A 16783-nucleotide genomic window follows, 5' to 3' on the forward strand; every position below is an offset into this window, starting at 1 on the left:
TTTGCTGGTATTTATTTTCCTTTTGAAAGGTGGGACGATTTGACTGCCAGTCCAGCCCATCGACCTGCAAGTCTTTATATATTAAAAAACCTTCTGTAGTAGCATTTAAAGGGAAAGGCATCGATTACTATGAAATCCACCATGGTAAGAAACTGGAGTAATCATTTTCTTATCAGAAAGATCTCCGACTCCCAATGATACCATTTTTGTACCATAATAAAGTTTTATGTCAGGTAAAAAAAAAAAAAATGCAGTAATCTTTGTAAATACAATACATACACATTCCCTGTGTTTTTTATTCCTTTTAAAGACCCTGCAATGGCAGAAACATACTTGTTGAAATACACTTAGCCCCTGGATTGAGTAGTGGCAATCCCACCAATTATTTTTACTAAACTGATTGAACCATCCCTATATTCTATTCTCCACAACATAAACACAAATTGTCCTTTTAGTCCCAAGATAAGAGCTGGGAGGGCTCATTTAGGCTCCTTGAGAAATAATGGGACATTTGTTCAGGACAGCTCTAAATTATTTACATGATCAAAAGGTATTTTTTTGCATTTATCGAACAGATAAAACAAATGCTTCCAATATTATATTTACTTTAATACTGAAGCTTTTTTTTTTGTAAAACAGCAACACATCTGTATAGAATAACCTAGCACAGGCTAATAAGCAATTGCTGACAGTACTTACATGTTACTCCTTGTACAGCCACATCCTCTGGCTTCTGTATGTCGCGTCTCCAAACTTCCAGGTAGAGAAGCGCATACTTGCACAGAGAATCATGGGACATATAGTACCAAGGAGGGAATGGTAATGGTTTCTGAAGATGCATGTGTGCTTTATTCACAAAATGTGCCAGATGTGAGGACACTGAATGTGTCCACATCAACAGGGAGTCAAGACTGCACAGAGAACAAGCCTGAGCTCCTCCTTGGGAATTGCTGTCAATCAATGCTGTCACCTTGAAGGAAGAGCAGAATCATGTCCTCCTTGGTAGCCTGGGCATGTCAGCACAGGCACCTTCCACGTGTAAGCTTCTAGTCTTCTCTTGGGAGCGCATATGAAAAAGTGGCTCTGTAGGAGATCACAATTCAAGGTAGCCTCCCTGTTACCTGAAATCAGCACCAGTAAACGGGACTGGTTGAAACGGGGAAACCAAGGCTTTAAAACATGCAGAAGGGGCAGTCAATTCAAGTGTTTAAACACGTTTTTTGAGGGGGGGAAAAAAAACAACAACAATCCCCTCTGGGTGATCAATATAAATTGCAACAAACTTTGTTGCAGATTGCTACTTGTTTTTGTTCTGAAGGAATCTGCAATGTGTGTGTGTTGCTCGTCCATCGTGTTCAAAGAGGACCTTGACATTAACAGGTGGAGGGCTGTTCGCGTTGTGTCCGTAGGTGGCTGGTAAGGCCTATACGGGCATGAAATGTTTTGCCACATGTCAGGCAGACATATGTGGGAACCACTGTTGCAGCTCTGGCTTGGCAGAGTGCTTGCTTTTCTTGTGCTATGGTTGTTCTCTCCTCAAATGTCTGGCAGCCTTGATGGATCAATGTTCGCCATGTCGATCGATCTTGTGCCAGGGTTTCACAGGAGGTGATGTCCATATCCAGGGACATGAAGGAGACTTTCAATGTGTCTTTATATCGCTTCCTTTGTCCCCCGTGCAATCGCTTTCCTTGAGACAGCTCACCATTGGAGGAGCTAGGATGGGTGCGGTGGTCTGGCATCCTTACAACATGCCCAGCGTGTCTGGGCTTTCATCAGCAGGGTGTGAACTGATGTTAGGCCTGCTCTGGAGAGGAATTCTGTGTCTGGCACCTTGTCCTGCCAACAGATCCTCAGCCCAAGTCTCACTGGCATACATCGGGGTAATTGGCACTACTGCTCGGTAGACTTTGAGCTTTGTGGCAAAGCTTATTCCACGGCGGTCCCACATTGGTCATCAGTCTGCCAAATGCAGAGCTTGCCTTGGCGATTCTGCAGGTGACCTCGATGTCAATTGTCACTGCGTGGGATAGGGTGCTGCCGAGGTACATAAATTGGTCCACTGCTTGCAGCTTTTGTCCCTTCACTGTGATGGTAGGCTCTTGGTGTTGGGCTTTTGGAGCTGGATAATGCATCACTTAGGTTTTCTTTGTGTTGATAAGGAGGCCGAAGTTGTTGCATGCTGCTGCAAATTTTGTCCACACTGGCTTGCATTTCCTGATCCAACATTCAGGGCACAATCAGCAAAAATGGGGTCTCGTAACACAGTCTCCATTACCTTGGTGACAGCCTGGAGTCTTCTCAGCTTGAACACTTTCCCATCAGTCCTGTATCTCATATAACAGGATCGGTGCCAGCATGCAACCTTGCTTGACGCCGTTTGTAATGGGAAAGGCCTCTGAAGCTTCTCCATCGTGCAAAACACGAGCCATCATGCTGTCGTGGAACTGACATACCATTAGGATGAATCTGTCAGGGCATCCAAACTTCGACATGATGCACTACAGACTTTCATGACTGCCTTGGTGAGATCCACGCAGGTGGTATACAATTCACGGTTCTGCTCTTGACACTTCTCTTGGAGCTGTCGGGCTGCGAAGATCATATCCACAGTGCGGCGCTCTTTGCGGAAACCGTACTGTGTCTCGGGTAATAAACCTTGTTCCAGGTGGTCAATCAGGCGGTTCAGCAACACTCTTACAAGGATCTTGCCTGCGATGGAAAGCAGTGATATGCCTCTGATTATCGTAGACTTGTCAGTTCCCTTTCCTCTTGTAGAGGTGTACGTTGGACGCATCTTTCAGTTTCTGAGGAATGGATCCTTGATTCCAGAAGGCCTGGAACAGCAGAGAGAGTTTGTCGACAAGCACTGCACCGCCATCCTTATAAACTTCTGCTGGGATCGCATCACATCCTGGGGCCTTGCCACTGTACAGCTGGCTGATAGCCTGTAGAGTTTCAGTCTTTGTTGGTGGGGCGTCCAGGCTGTGATCGATATCCGCCTGGGAAATTCTGTCGATTGCCTCGTTGATGGAAGATCGGCAGTTCAGTACATATTGGAAGTGCTCAGCCCAACACTGTAGGATCAGAGTCTTCTCAGTAATGAGTTGCACCATCTGAGTCTAGTAGAGGGGAGCTCCTTAGAGGGTTGAGGTCTGTGGTCCATACAAGGATCTGAGGGTTTCATAGAACCTTTTGGCATTGTTTCTATCAGCAAACTTCTGAATTTCATTTGCTTTGGCACTCAACCAGGAGTTCTGCATCTTGCGAAGCTTGCTTTGTACGGTCCTGCGAGTGTTGAAGGCATTTTTCTTAGCTGTTGACAATGAGTCATTCTGATAAGCACGGTGAAGACAGTGCTTTTCAGAAAGTAGGGCCTTGATCTCATTATCATTTTCGTCAAACCAGTCCTGGTGTTTCCTGTGTGAGGGTCAAAAAAACTTTGTGTAGAAGAGTACACAATATCCCGGAAGCGTTTCCAGTCCTTTTCAGTATCTATCTGAAGTTCTGAGAGTTGGTTGTCAAGATCTGCTAGTGAAGCTGCTGTGCTGGGGTTCCTCAGTTTACTGACATTAATCCGTTTCATCACAGTTTTGTTTCCCTGCGGACGTCTCTTTGGCTTGATGTGAAGGCTTAATTTGGAGATGATGAGTCTATGGTCAGTCCAACAGTCAGCACTCGGCATGGCCGTGGTCACCCTTTCATTCTGTCTGTCTTTCCTCCGCACGATGACATAATCAATAAGATAACAGTGCTTGGAGTGTGGGTGCATCCAGGATGTCTTTTTGCAGGTGGCAGGGAAATGCAGTGTCATGAGTCAGTCGTACATGCCCTTGGGAAGACTGGAAAGTTTGTGGACAAGATGATTCTTAACCGCAAAACCAACTCCAGATGCACAGCGTTCAATACTGCTGCGTCCATATCAGAAGACTGTATAACTGCCTCCTGTTTCTGTAAGCTGACCTTCGTTGGCTAGACTAGTTTCACACAGGGCCTCGACATTGATGTTAAATCTTGCGAGATCTCTGGCGACCAGGGCTATTCTTCTTTCTGGTCAATCTGCTGAGGGGTTGTCTTGAAGTGTGTGTACATTCCATGTGCCAATAGTGAGTAGTGTCACCTTATGTTTTCTTTGAAGTTTTATTATGCGACCGCATGAAATGGGATCCCCTCTAGACGCGGTAAGCTGGCCAGGGATCTGTGAATCAACAATGTTTAGGGCACCTTTTCTAGCCCCTTTCTCTTGCTACGGAGGTGAGCAGTGTGGTCCTAAAGAGGGCTGCTCAGTCACTCAGGTAGACTCGTAATCCAGCTGTTGCTTCGGTCAGCAGGAAGACTATCATTAAACCTGAGCTGCTTCTCTGCAGGTCCGCGGCTACAGCTCCCAGTGTATCCACACCTGCTGCTTCGTCGCTCACCCATCGCCACAAGACTGAAGATTTATGGGAGTTGGGGGATGTCAAGGCTTGCGTGTGAATTGGATTAAAGTGAGGGAGCAGTGCGCATAGTCAGCCTCACTCTCTCTTCCCAGATTCCATCTTGCTCCAATTGTAGGACAAGAGCCAAGACATTTGGAGATGGCCTGGGTGCAGTGGTTGACCAGGGCATCTTTTGTGTTTTGCCGTGCTCTTGGCATACCACATCACTTGTAAAGACCGCCTTCATGAGCGTTGTCCTATTCTAGTAGGTATCATCCGCTCAATCTGCCGGAATCTTTCTTCACATGCTCGAGATAGACAAGTCCCTATCTACCCTCAGGTCGATGACCCAATGGCTACTCTCAACCTGGTTTTGCCAGCCTGTCGAAGCTGTTGCCTGGGGTGTGGCAGCTGCGCATGCTACAGCTACTATGTGTGTGTGTGTGTGTGTGTGTGTGTGTGTGTGTGTGTGTGTATGTATGTATGTGTATATATATATGTGTGTGTGTGTGTATATATATATATATGTGTGTGTATATATATATATATATATGTGTGTGTGTGTATATATATATATATATATATATGTGTGTGTGTGTATATATATATATATATATATATATATATATATGTGTGTGTATAATGTATTTGTGTGTGTACATGTACGTTTTTTTTTTTTTCTGCCTCTTCCAGCTTTGGAGCTCGTCCCCCTACTGTTACTGGTAACCTGTTATCATGTGATCGCCGTGACTGGTCATAGCAATCACAAGATAATGATGTAAACAACTTTTCATGGATGGCTTTCCATTCATGAACAGCTTGCTTACTGTTGTGATCTGTGATTGGTCCACAGCAATCACATGGTGCCTTGCTATCTGTGCATGTGATTAGCTGTAGCCAATCACAGATCACAACCAGGAGCAAGCTGTTCATAAATGGGAAACTCACTGATGACAGCTAAAACTATTGCTTATACAGTGATCATCACTGTATAATCGATAATAACCGTATAAAAAAATCCCTGGTCAACACCCCCCCCCCCCCCCCAGAGTAGTACATTGTCACTATGGTGACACTAAGCTACTCTGATCACCAGATATTAAATAATTTAGAGAAATGGTTAAATAATTTTTTAAAAAAGTAGTAATTTATTTTTCTTTTTTTTATTACATACTGGTAAAACAGACCTCTCGCCCTGGAGCGGTTTCCCGCAAGCGGTTTTGGACCGTACCAGTCCTTTTGGGAGCCCGTATCTCCGGATCCATGGGGGCTAGCGACCCCAGATTTGGAGGGTGGGTAGCCTGTGACCTCCCCTACATGCACACCAAAACCGTTGACCATGTCCCGCAGGGTTCCCGGCAGGGGCTGGTTTTGGCGGGCCTGGGTCTTCCATAGACTCCCTATTTAAATTTGCGGTCGGTTCTGGTGACTTGTGTCGGCCCTATCTCCAGGCCCATTCGGTTCTGGACAAAACCATTGCAGGACTAGATACCTTGGAGCCTTTCAAACAAAACATATATCTCGGATTTATTTTTACCCCTTTTGACCGACCGGGAAAGTGCGGATGTTTTTGCCGGTACTTTCTGGTTCGAGTACCAATCCCAGAGACACGAGGGTACCCTCATTCTCTTGGAAAGACTCACAGTCATTATCCCTGATCACAGCCACACCACTGTACTGCACTGGTGACCACATGTAAAATTTAAAAAAATACCAAAAAACTTTAATTCATTTTCCAAGACAATTGTGACATAAAAAGGACAACAAGTTTTTTGAACTTGCCATGCATCTTACTAAATACCTCAGACTGTCTACTTTCCAGTAATGGGTAATTTGGGGGATATTTGTACTGTCCTGGTATTTCAAGGCCTCAAGAAATGAGTTTAGTGCATCAGGATTGATCAATTTTCAAATCTACAGTCAGGTCCATAATATTTATGGACCTGACTGTATATGCCATAGTTTGTAGATGCTCTAACATTCACACAAACTAATTAATATACACTTTATGGGATTTTTATTTACCAAAGACGTAGCTGAATACATTTTGGCCTAAATTTCTAAAGATATTTTATTTTTATTGGATATGTTTATAACAGTAGAAAATATTGGGTTTTTACACAATGTTTGTTCTTTTTTTTTTTTTTTTTTTATTATATATTAAGAAATAACCAAGTGGTGATCCAATAGCACTAAAAGAAAGCTGTTTGTGTGAAAAACATTTATATAAATTTCAGTTGTGTACAGTGTTTCATGACAGTGCAATAACCAGAGCACAATTATTATATTATTATTATACAGTATTTATATAGCGCCAAAGGGTATGCTCAGCGCTGTACAGTAGCAGGGGGCACATAACATGAGACAAGACAGTAACAGTACACTACACGAGGGGTTCGAGGGCCCTGCTCTTTCGAGCTTACAATCTAGGAGGGAGGGGAAAGTGGCACAATAACTGTAGCACAGTGCTAAATAGCAAAAAAATTACCTGGTCATGAAGTGGGTAAAACCTTCTGGAGGGCAATTGGTTAATCTACTGATGCACTTGCTGTGTTCTAATGAGGAAAGCTGTTTTATCAGCATCCCTTCTGAAGTGACTAAACCTTTGGGGGCACCTCGCCAAAAGTGACATCTTAGTGCAGACTTCTGGGAAAATCAGTGAGCCAATCACACAAGCAGGAAATTACATTTCTGGGAAAGTTCTGTGTACACTTCCAGGTTGCCACATTGCATAGAATGTTACAGTAGATAACGACTGCAAATTGAAAATGAAAGGTATTTTTTTAGTAACAATAAATTACAATATTGCTTGTGTAGAAATTGTATTGAAAGTGGGGTTACCTTGTAAGCCCCTGAAACTGCTGAAAATAAGGTTAGGTATTCATCTTAATAGAGCAAATAAGAGAAGTTCGTTGTTAGGGTTTATTTGACTGATTTTATTTCTAATTTGCATTGGAACACTGCTCTGTCCTAATCTAGACCATCATAGTAAGAGGGGTAGTGGGAGGGGTAGGGAGAAGGTGGAGAACACTCCAGATTGCAGCTATTTGTTTTCTGCTGTTTATAGGGGAGCAGGTAAAAATTCTTATTATGTAGTTGTGGACAGCTGCAAATCTTTTAATTTTTTGCTAAGGCTAAAAAGAATCTTGTCACAGCCACTGCTGATTCCACCTTCTAAAACATGTTAGTTGCTTGGCAGTTGGGTTGCTTCAGAGACACAAAACCAGTCACCAAGCAGCAGCCAAATGAATAGATTAGTCTTTTAATTTTATAGCAAATGCAAGCTTGTGCTGCAGAGGAGGGGAAGTATGCCCTTTACAGGCTTGCTTTTAATCTGGCTAAATAAACTGGAGTCTGGTTGTACAACATCAATACAAGGGTCTCCCAGATAAGGTATGCTTTGAATGGTTTATTTAGGCATGCCCTCATACTACAAAGTTTTGGTAAATTTAAATGATATTGTACAATCAGACTGTAATTGGTGTGTGCGTGGCCACAACTGCACAAGAATACTGGGGGTAAGGAATGATAATGGCTATGTCTTTTCATGGAACAATGGCAATGTGACTTATACTTGCAGCCCCACGCTTATTCTGTTGCTGTAAAAGTAAAACCTTGTGTGTAAGCTTTGCATAGGAGCTTACACATGGTTGATGATGTTATTCTCATCAGGTGACCGTATTCCAGCTTAATCAGGAGTAGTTCATCCTGGGAGAAGGGTGCATGCTCCACAATATTTGGGAACATCCTGTATTTGGCATTCTCTGACAGAGAGACAGGTAGCACAGTGAAGGTGGGTCTCTGGTGACTTAAAAAGACTCTATGAATTTGTGATAAAATGTGAAAAAAAATGTATAAATTGCATATATATTGAGCAGCATTTTGAAAATGGCTAATTAAATATTTTGGTAAATACTTTTTTTTACTGTCATGCCTGAAATATTCCTGCAACAAAAATGTTTTAATTTGTAAATTATTTTGGTGCAATAAAAGCTGCATTTATTTCTTTCCACAGGTAAGGTAAACATTTATGATCTAATTTCTTTCACGAAGGAGAGCGTAAATTCTCATGTCGTTACTCTTGGACCTGAGAACTTTCCTGAGAATGACAGACAGCCATGGCTGGTGGACTTCTTTGCACCTGTGAGTAGGAGCGGTTTCCCTTTTTTGTAATAGTTAACTAGTATGCTGCTACATCACTACAAAGACCAATAAAGATAAATAGATAATTAAAATAATCTATGTGGGTACCACTACTCAGATAAACCAAAATATAAATAGTGTAGCACTGCCTTTTTAAGCAATGTGTATATATAACACAAGTAATGTGCAAAGTAAGTGTAAACAGAACCACAGTGCTGCAAACAGTTCACAATTACCTAAACCAATATATCTGAATGTAAAATTATACGCATAATTGTAGTACACAACTCAAGTGCTGTACAACTAAAGATCACAAATCTTCATGCAAGTGATTTTAGTGTGGTGCATAACTCTAGTGCTGGGAGCAAAAATCCCTATGAAATACTAAGTTATATTATAAAAATATAATGATGTGTATACTGTGTATGTTTTAACAGTCAGATACATTGGTTTAGGTAATTGTGAACTGTTCGCAGCACTGTGGTTTTGGTTACACTTACTTAATTTGCACATTACTTGTCATATATACATTGTTTAGAGACAGAGCTACACTGTTTGGTGATTTACTCATCTTGCTTTGCTAATTTAGCTTTTTTTCAATCGGAGCACCAATTTGGATTGTTTAGAAGTACAGATGCTTACATTGTATTCTGTTTTATATGTAGTGGTGTCCTCCTTGCAGAGCTTTACTGCCAGAATTAAGAAAAGCCTCCAAAAGAGTGTTTTCCCATGTCCGGTTTGGGACACTGGACTGTACAATCCATGAAGGGCTGTGCAATATGGTACGTATCTTTATCAAATGCTTCTTTTAGCACACTCTGAAGTGATACTTCAAGAAGTAACATATTTAAACTGTATTTAAAAGCAAAATCTTTTTGAAAGCGTTAAGGTTGCCTGCCACGGCATATGCCAGTAATTTTATTCTATTGTCTAGAATATGTATTCCAGCTACTAGAATGAAGTTGCATATGCATTTATGCACTCCTATACATAAACTATGCCTGTATGCCACTCTCTGAAAGCTGGTTGGGGCATTTTTTTTATTTATTTTTTTATGCCCTTAAATGCTGTTCTAAAATACAAATCTAATTTGCACAATGTGGTAAACTGACACACTAGCTAATATAGAGCTGCGTTGAAAGGCATAAAAAAATGCTTCTAAAAGTGGAGTTTTTTGCTGCCTGTGCCCAAAGTGCATCTCTGCTTTTGCTAAGAAATAAACAATTGTCCCCTGGTCCCTTACTGATAAAGCAGCCATATATGAAAACAGCCTAAGAAGCCATTATTGCAGGAGATGCAACCTAATACAAGTTGATCAGTCCAGTTGCTGACCCTGTGTAGACTTTAGTCTACAAAAAACAGTCATTCTGTCTTACCTGCCTTTCATTGACCATAGGCTGTAAAACGGTTTTATTTTGGATAGAGTGGGGAAAAGTTAGACCTCTCTAATGTTTTAAAGCTGAAGTCAATTCTGCTTCTAGTTATCCTTCCCTAATTCCTCTTTCTCCCTCATCAGCATGCTAATGGTAAAAACACTTTTCCATTTTTATTTTATATCTTAATTTGGACCCATTTATGTTATTACTGGGTGTCTGTGGCAGGTAGATAATGCCCGGTGTGAGGGTCCTTCTGGGTGCTGTACATACAGTTGTGTTCAAAATAATAGCAGTCAGACATCACTAACCTGATCAATCACTGTTTTTGGTAGAAATGATATTTCTACATGGCAAATAATTTACTAGCGGGTGTAGTAGAGTAATAAAAATCCAACAGTCATGACATGCATGCTGCTGATTCTGTGTAATTGAATCACTAATTGAAAGGGGCATGTTCAAAATAATAGCAGTGTGGAGTTCTATTAGTGAGTCATTCATTCTTTGAAAAACAGGTGCCAATTATTGCCCTTATTTAAAGACGGAAGGCAGCAAATGTTGTACATGCTGGTTACAGTGCATTTCTCTCTAAAATTCTGAGGAAAATGGGTCGTTCCAGACATTGTTCAGAAGAACAGCGTACCTTGATTAAAAAGTTGATTGGAGAGGGGAAAACATATAAAGAAGTGCAGAAAATGATATAAAATAGTATAAAATCGCAAAGGCTTTAAAATGGCAACCAAAACCTGAAAGACGTGGAAGAAAGCGCAAAACTACCATTCGAATGGATAGAAGAATAGCCAATATGGCAAGGACTCAGCCAAGAATCAGCTCCAGGAAGATCAAAGAAGGTCTAAAGTTACCTGTGAGTACTGTTACAATTAACAGACGCCTATGTGAAGCCAAGCTATCTGCAAGAAGCCCCCGCAAAGTCCCACTGTTGAAAAAAGGACATGTGCTGAAGAGGTTACAATTTGACAGAGCACATTGACTGGCCTAAAGAGAAATGGCGCAACATTTTGTGGACTGATGAAAGTAAGATTGTTCTTTTTGGGTCTAGTGGCCGGAGACAGTTTGTCAGATGACCCCCAAACACTGAATTCAAGCCACAGTACACTGTGAAGACAGTGAAGCATGGTTGCACAAGCATCATGATATGTGGATATTTCTCATACTACGGTGTTGGCCTATTTATCGCATACCAGGGATCATGGATCAGTTTGAATACATCAGAATACTTGAAGAGGTCATGCTGCCTTATGCTGAAGAGGAAATGCCCTTGAAATGGGTGTTCCAACAAGGCAACGACCCCAAACACACCAGTAAACGTGCAACATCTTGGTTCCAGACCAACAAGATTGATGTTATGGAGTGGCCAGCCCGATCCCTGGATCTTAATCCAATAGAAAACTTGTGGGGTGACATCAAAAATGCAGTTTCTGAGGCAAAACCAAGAAATAGAGAAGAACTGTGGAATGTAGTCCAATCATCCTGGGCTGGAATACCTGTTCACAGGTGCCAGAAGTTGGTTGACTCCATGCAACACAGATGTACAGCAGTTCTCAGAAACCGTGCTTATACAACTAAATATTAATTAAGTGATTGAAAGGAAAGCAAAATCTTCAAACGTTTTTCAGTTTATATAGTGAATATTTGAGTTTGTAAAGAAGAATACAAACACTGCTATTTTTTTGAACAGTCTAATATTCACTTTTCTTCAATTTTTTTTAGAGGAACAACACAAATTTGATACATTTTTCTTCATGTTTTGATTTGGAATAGAATGTGTAGTGTTCCCAATGCATATGTGTGTATGGAAATAAAAGCTATTAGAAGGATTTTGAGCTTTATTCACTTTTTTCAACACTGCTATTATTTTGAACACAACTGTATATATTTGTAAAACATCACAGCACCCTTCCTCAGTACTTTTCCTAAGCCCTTGGCCCTGATGCAAGTGGGATGGCTCTTGGGAGATATTAGGAAAATATCAAAAAACCCTGATGGTTTTATGTCAGTCTGGAGAAGTGGGCATTCCTTGGCAGGCTGCATTTGCGTGTGATTCTGAGCTTTGATGATAAAAAGAAACTGAAATCCAATGAATGGTAAGTTCAAACCAGAGATGGGCTGGGAAAGAAAGAGAGCTAGATTATATTGGTTTCCCTACAGCCAGAAAATTAAGCAGGCTCTATCATTGCAGCTTATAATGCACACTGTGAGAAGCTCAAAGCATGCCATGAAATCTGAATAAGCATTTTCTGTATAGGTGGGAAAGCCTGTATAACTGTGCAAGACTAACAATATGGCTGGAATTAACATTGTACTTGCTGCCTGTGTCTTTCTGTCCTGGTGAGCACTATACCTCTTATTTCTTATACTGGTGTCACAGGAATAGAAAGTAAGGGGCAGCTCCAAAATGGTGTCACTGACAGTCATAAAAACCTTGCACAGGTTCTAACCTTGTCCTATTCAATTTAAAACTAGGAAGAACATTTTGAACTGAAAGACTTAATGTGGACATAGCTCTCGGTGTGTGTAATTCAACTTTTACTCTGTGTTCATGGTTAATTTTCAATGTTACATGTGATCTTTGAAACAATGTCTGTGAAAATGATTATATATTTTTACTTTTTCTCTACCAGCATAACATTAGAGCTTATCCTACCACTGTCATTTTTAACCAATCCAATATTCATGAGTATGGGGGACATCATAGTGCTGAGGAGATCTTGGAATTCATTGAGGTACTCTGCACTATACATTAAACTTGCACTTTGCTTGGCTACCTTTTTTATATGTGTGTTGTGCTTCTTTGCCTTTGTGCTTTTAAACACATTGATGTTGTATATTTGTTTTATTGCCACTAATGCAGCTATCTTGTCATAAACATTATGTAAGAGTAAAAACACTGATGTACTCTGTTGGTTTAACCTTCTGATCTAATGTTGTGATAACAGGATCTCCGTCATCCTTCTGTAGTTACACTCACAGCAGACAATTTTAAAGAACTGGTAAAAGAACGAAGTAGAGATGAAATCTGGTTGGTGGATTATTATGCTCCTTGGTGTGGACCATGTCAAGCATTGATGCCTGAATGGAAACGTATGGCAAGGGTAAGGGAGTCCTGTCATTTAGTTAACAAAGGTTGTTTATCAAGACCTGGTAAAAGCAGGACTTCAATATCCACAAAATAGAATGTGCAATAAGTTGCATTGCTGGCAGAACCGCATGTATTATTCTGTACTCATAGAGGTTTACTTACTATAACTGAGTGCAATATGTAGAGTAGCTGTGCATTATAGCCTGTCGGTTATCTAATTTCAGCTTGTTCAATCAAGCTTTGACAATAAAACCTGGAAGCTGTTTGGTTTTTTTTTTTCCTTGACATGCTTTAAGCTGAGAGCACATTAGTATCCATGGATGGGTCCGAATGGATTAGTATACACAATTGTTTAGTGAGGTGTCAATATCTCTTCAAAATGTGTTGTCTTATAGGTAACCTGAAATCATGAGAACATTTTGAAGGTTGCCATTGCTGATTTAATTCTTCAAGGTTTATTTTCTGGATTCTATGCTGATAGATGCCTCACTGCAATACTTTCTAAACTACTGAATGTAATTTTGAATGCATCAAGTGATGTCAGAACTCCTCATCTAAATACTTGTTCCAGATTGTTGAAGTGATTGGATCAGCCTGACAGCTAGGCAACTAGCCTTTTCAGAAGGAGGTCCATAGTGACAGCTCACACGTGTGTCTGGTTTCCCTTAAAATGACTGTGGATTATTGCCAGTGTCAGTATTTTCAGTTTTTTGTATAGTCCATTTCTATTAGCATTGTTCCTTTATCAGTTTTGTATGCATGATCAATGATTGCTGTTTTGTGGTGTTTGTGTGCGTGTGTGTGTGGTAACAAAAGTGATGTGGGTAAAAAACCATAGCAGTGTATTTAAAGCTGAATTCTAGCCAGGCAGCTGAATACAGAAATGAAATATGTCTTATTTGCCAAAAGATTTTGGTTCTGTTCAGCTATTTTAGCTAACCTTACAGACTTGCCATGCTGTATGGCCAGCACGGTGCAGTATTTTCTCTATTGCTGTAAAGAAGCACAGAAGTGAGGTCATGTATGCACCCTCCACTCCTGTAACCATGCGAGACTGACAGTACTGTGTAGTAGAGCCTGACTGGCTGACCCTGCTGGCCATCATTTTGCAGACTCCCAAAACTGTTGTACACATGACAATAGGAGGCTTATATGAAGACCTTTTTTAAGGTATCTATATCAACTGTATTTTTAAAAATAGTGTCTAAACAGTACATAATTGGGTTGTGGAGGGTTTTTTTTATATTTCCCTTTTAATGTTTTCCTGGAGTTCAGCTTTAAGTTAAATTACAGATAATCCAAAGAATAGTTTATGATGTAGTTACATGGCTTTTCCTAAATCTAACCGCTAATTTGTTCATTGTATGTATAAATCAGCACTGTGTTTTACTTCCATTGCTTCCATATATAATGCAGGCGGAGGAGACAATTGGGTATGTACAGCAATTTTTAGTTATCCTTTTAGGGATCTGTCCTTACACCAGACATACAAAATGCTATATTTGTGTACATGTGGAGAAGAGTCTAATTTGTTTATTGGTTTGGCACACTCATACTTTTTTATTTTCTATAATTTTTTCAGCATCTAAGTGGATTGATAAATGTTGGAAGTGTTGACTGTCAGAAATACAACTCTCTCTGCAGCAAGGAATATGTCAACTCTTACCCTGAGATCAGGCTTTATCCAGCAAATCGGGACAATCCTAATTATTATCTGTGAGTACATCCTTCTATATTGTAGGTGTCTGTAATACCCATAGCAGTCAATTCTTTGTGACTTTTTTAACATGCACTTTAGAAATGATGGCTGAACATTGAAGGCAATAGACATTGTTCCTTCCAAAGAGCTTTGAGCTTCGCTTCTCTTGGTTTCAATACTGGGGTCCTCTATCAACTCAGAGACGTATGAAATGTTGTTGCTTCATACCCAAGTGTCACAGCATTGCTTTACTGCATAACCCTAGGCAGTTATTCAGCTACTGTGCTTCACAGATCTCATTTTGTAGACCTGATTTCATAAGTGTGTCAACAGGTAGCACCACCACCAGGCTGTGCCCTCAGCAGTACATTTTGGCAGGTAAAGAGAGCAAACCTTTGGATATGGCATACCAGGGGTATACATATAGATTTTACTACAGCCTTTTGATAGAAATATAAAGTCATATGTGGGCACAGCAGGTGTTTTGCTCTGCAGTCTAATGTGTAATAAAAAGCATGGATGGTTTCCTAAGTTCACCATCTTAATAAATTTGACTTATAAAAAAATTCTAAAAAAATGTCCAGCTCTGATCAATAAATTAAATGAAGTATAAGCAATGTTCCCGGAGAGCCTCCTCCAGCACTGACAGTCACATCTAAAGCTGCGGGGTCCTCCAGCTCTGGGGTAGAAAGGAGTTATATCATTTATAGAGCCCTACTGCGATCCAGTTACCAGTCCATCATATCCAAAGAGGGAAGCACCTGTAAGCAGGCATCTGTGCCCACCAATCACTTAAAGGGACCTCTGGCCAGCTGGATCCATCTACACCTCTGAGGGCTCATATCCTTACCATCTTGAGGGAGAAGCACCCTGAGTTCCAGTCCGGACCTATACCTGTGAAGGAGACCCGTGTTGATTGACATATTGCATAATTGAATTACGCTTCTGGTGAGTGCGTAATTCTTACCTTACCACTGGGAGCACCGCCACTGGATTGAAGTTGTATACCACGATATCTTCACTATATAGACTGTCACTGATTTATGTCTTTAATATTGGGGACATTGCTTACACTTTATTTAATTTATTGATCAGCGCTGCACATTTTTTTTATATGTTTTTATGACGATGTTTTATTTGATTTCCTTGAGTGTCCAGCTGCTTATCTCAAGAGCGCTCACTTTTATTGCCATTCTATTCTAATAAATTTGACTGCTTCTTGTTTTTCCTAGTACGTACAGTAGCTGGCAGAGAGATGCATATTCCCTGAAGACCTGGGCAGTTTCGTAAGTTACACGTTATAATACACAAGTAATTGTAGACTTTAGTATTTTCAGTTGCTAGTTCAGGTTAATTTAACCACTTGCCCTCCTGAGGATTTACCCCCCTTAATGACCAGGCCTTTTTTTGCTACTCGGCGCTGCACTAATTCAACTGATAATTGCGCGGTCATGCAATGCTGCACCGAAACGAAATTTACGTCTATTTTTTCACACAAATAGAGCTTTCTTTCGGTGGTATTTGATCACCTGTGCGCTTTTTATTTTTCACGCTATAAACAAAAAGAGACCAAATATTTTGAAGAATAACGATATTTTTTACTTTCTGCTATAAAAAATATATAGTAAACTCAAAGTTAGTTATAAATTTAGGCCAAAATGTATTCTGCTACATGTTTTTGGTAAAAAAAATCCCAACAAGTGTATATTGATTGCTTTGTGTGAAAGTTATAGTGTCTACAAACTATGGTATAAATACTGCAATTTACGCCATTTTTTTGCTATACAGCGCTGCAATGGTTTAACGGACAATTGTGCGGTCATGCAATATGATACATAAATGAAATTTGTGTGCTTTTTTCACACAAATAGAGCTTTCTTTCGGTGGTATTTGATTGCCTGTGCGTTTTTTATTTTTTGCGCTATAAAAAAAAAAGTCTGACAGTTTTGAGAAAAAAAAAACAATATTTTGGACTTTTTGCTATAAAACATGTCCAGTAAAAAAAATTTAAAAATCAAATTTCGTCATAAATTTCGGCCAAAATGCATTC

General features: G+C 40.3%; 1 protein-coding gene across 1 annotated transcript in view; it reads left to right on the forward strand.

Annotated features, from left to right (window-relative positions):
- Positions 1–16783, forward strand: part of DNAJC10 (DnaJ heat shock protein family (Hsp40) member C10) — a 59864-nt gene that overhangs the window by 33573 nt on the left and 9508 nt on the right. Inside the window, exons 13-19 of the mRNA XM_089680841.1 lie at positions 30–144; positions 8434–8561; positions 9227–9343; positions 12577–12678; positions 12892–13047; positions 14617–14750; positions 15966–16019. Coding sequence (XP_089536967.1) covers positions 30–144; positions 8434–8561; positions 9227–9343; positions 12577–12678; positions 12892–13047; positions 14617–14750; positions 15966–16019 — 806 coding nt within the window. The remainder of the gene's footprint in view (positions 1–29; positions 145–8433; positions 8562–9226; positions 9344–12576; positions 12679–12891; positions 13048–14616; positions 14751–15965; positions 16020–16783) is intronic.

The sequence above is a fragment of the Staurois parvus genome, unplaced genomic scaffold (genome assembly GCF_062004578.1).
Source record: "Staurois parvus isolate SC_StPar_1 unplaced genomic scaffold, SC_StPar_1.0 ptg000251l, whole genome shotgun sequence".
NCBI classification, from domain to species: domain Eukaryota; kingdom Metazoa; phylum Chordata; class Amphibia; order Anura; family Ranidae; genus Staurois; species Staurois parvus.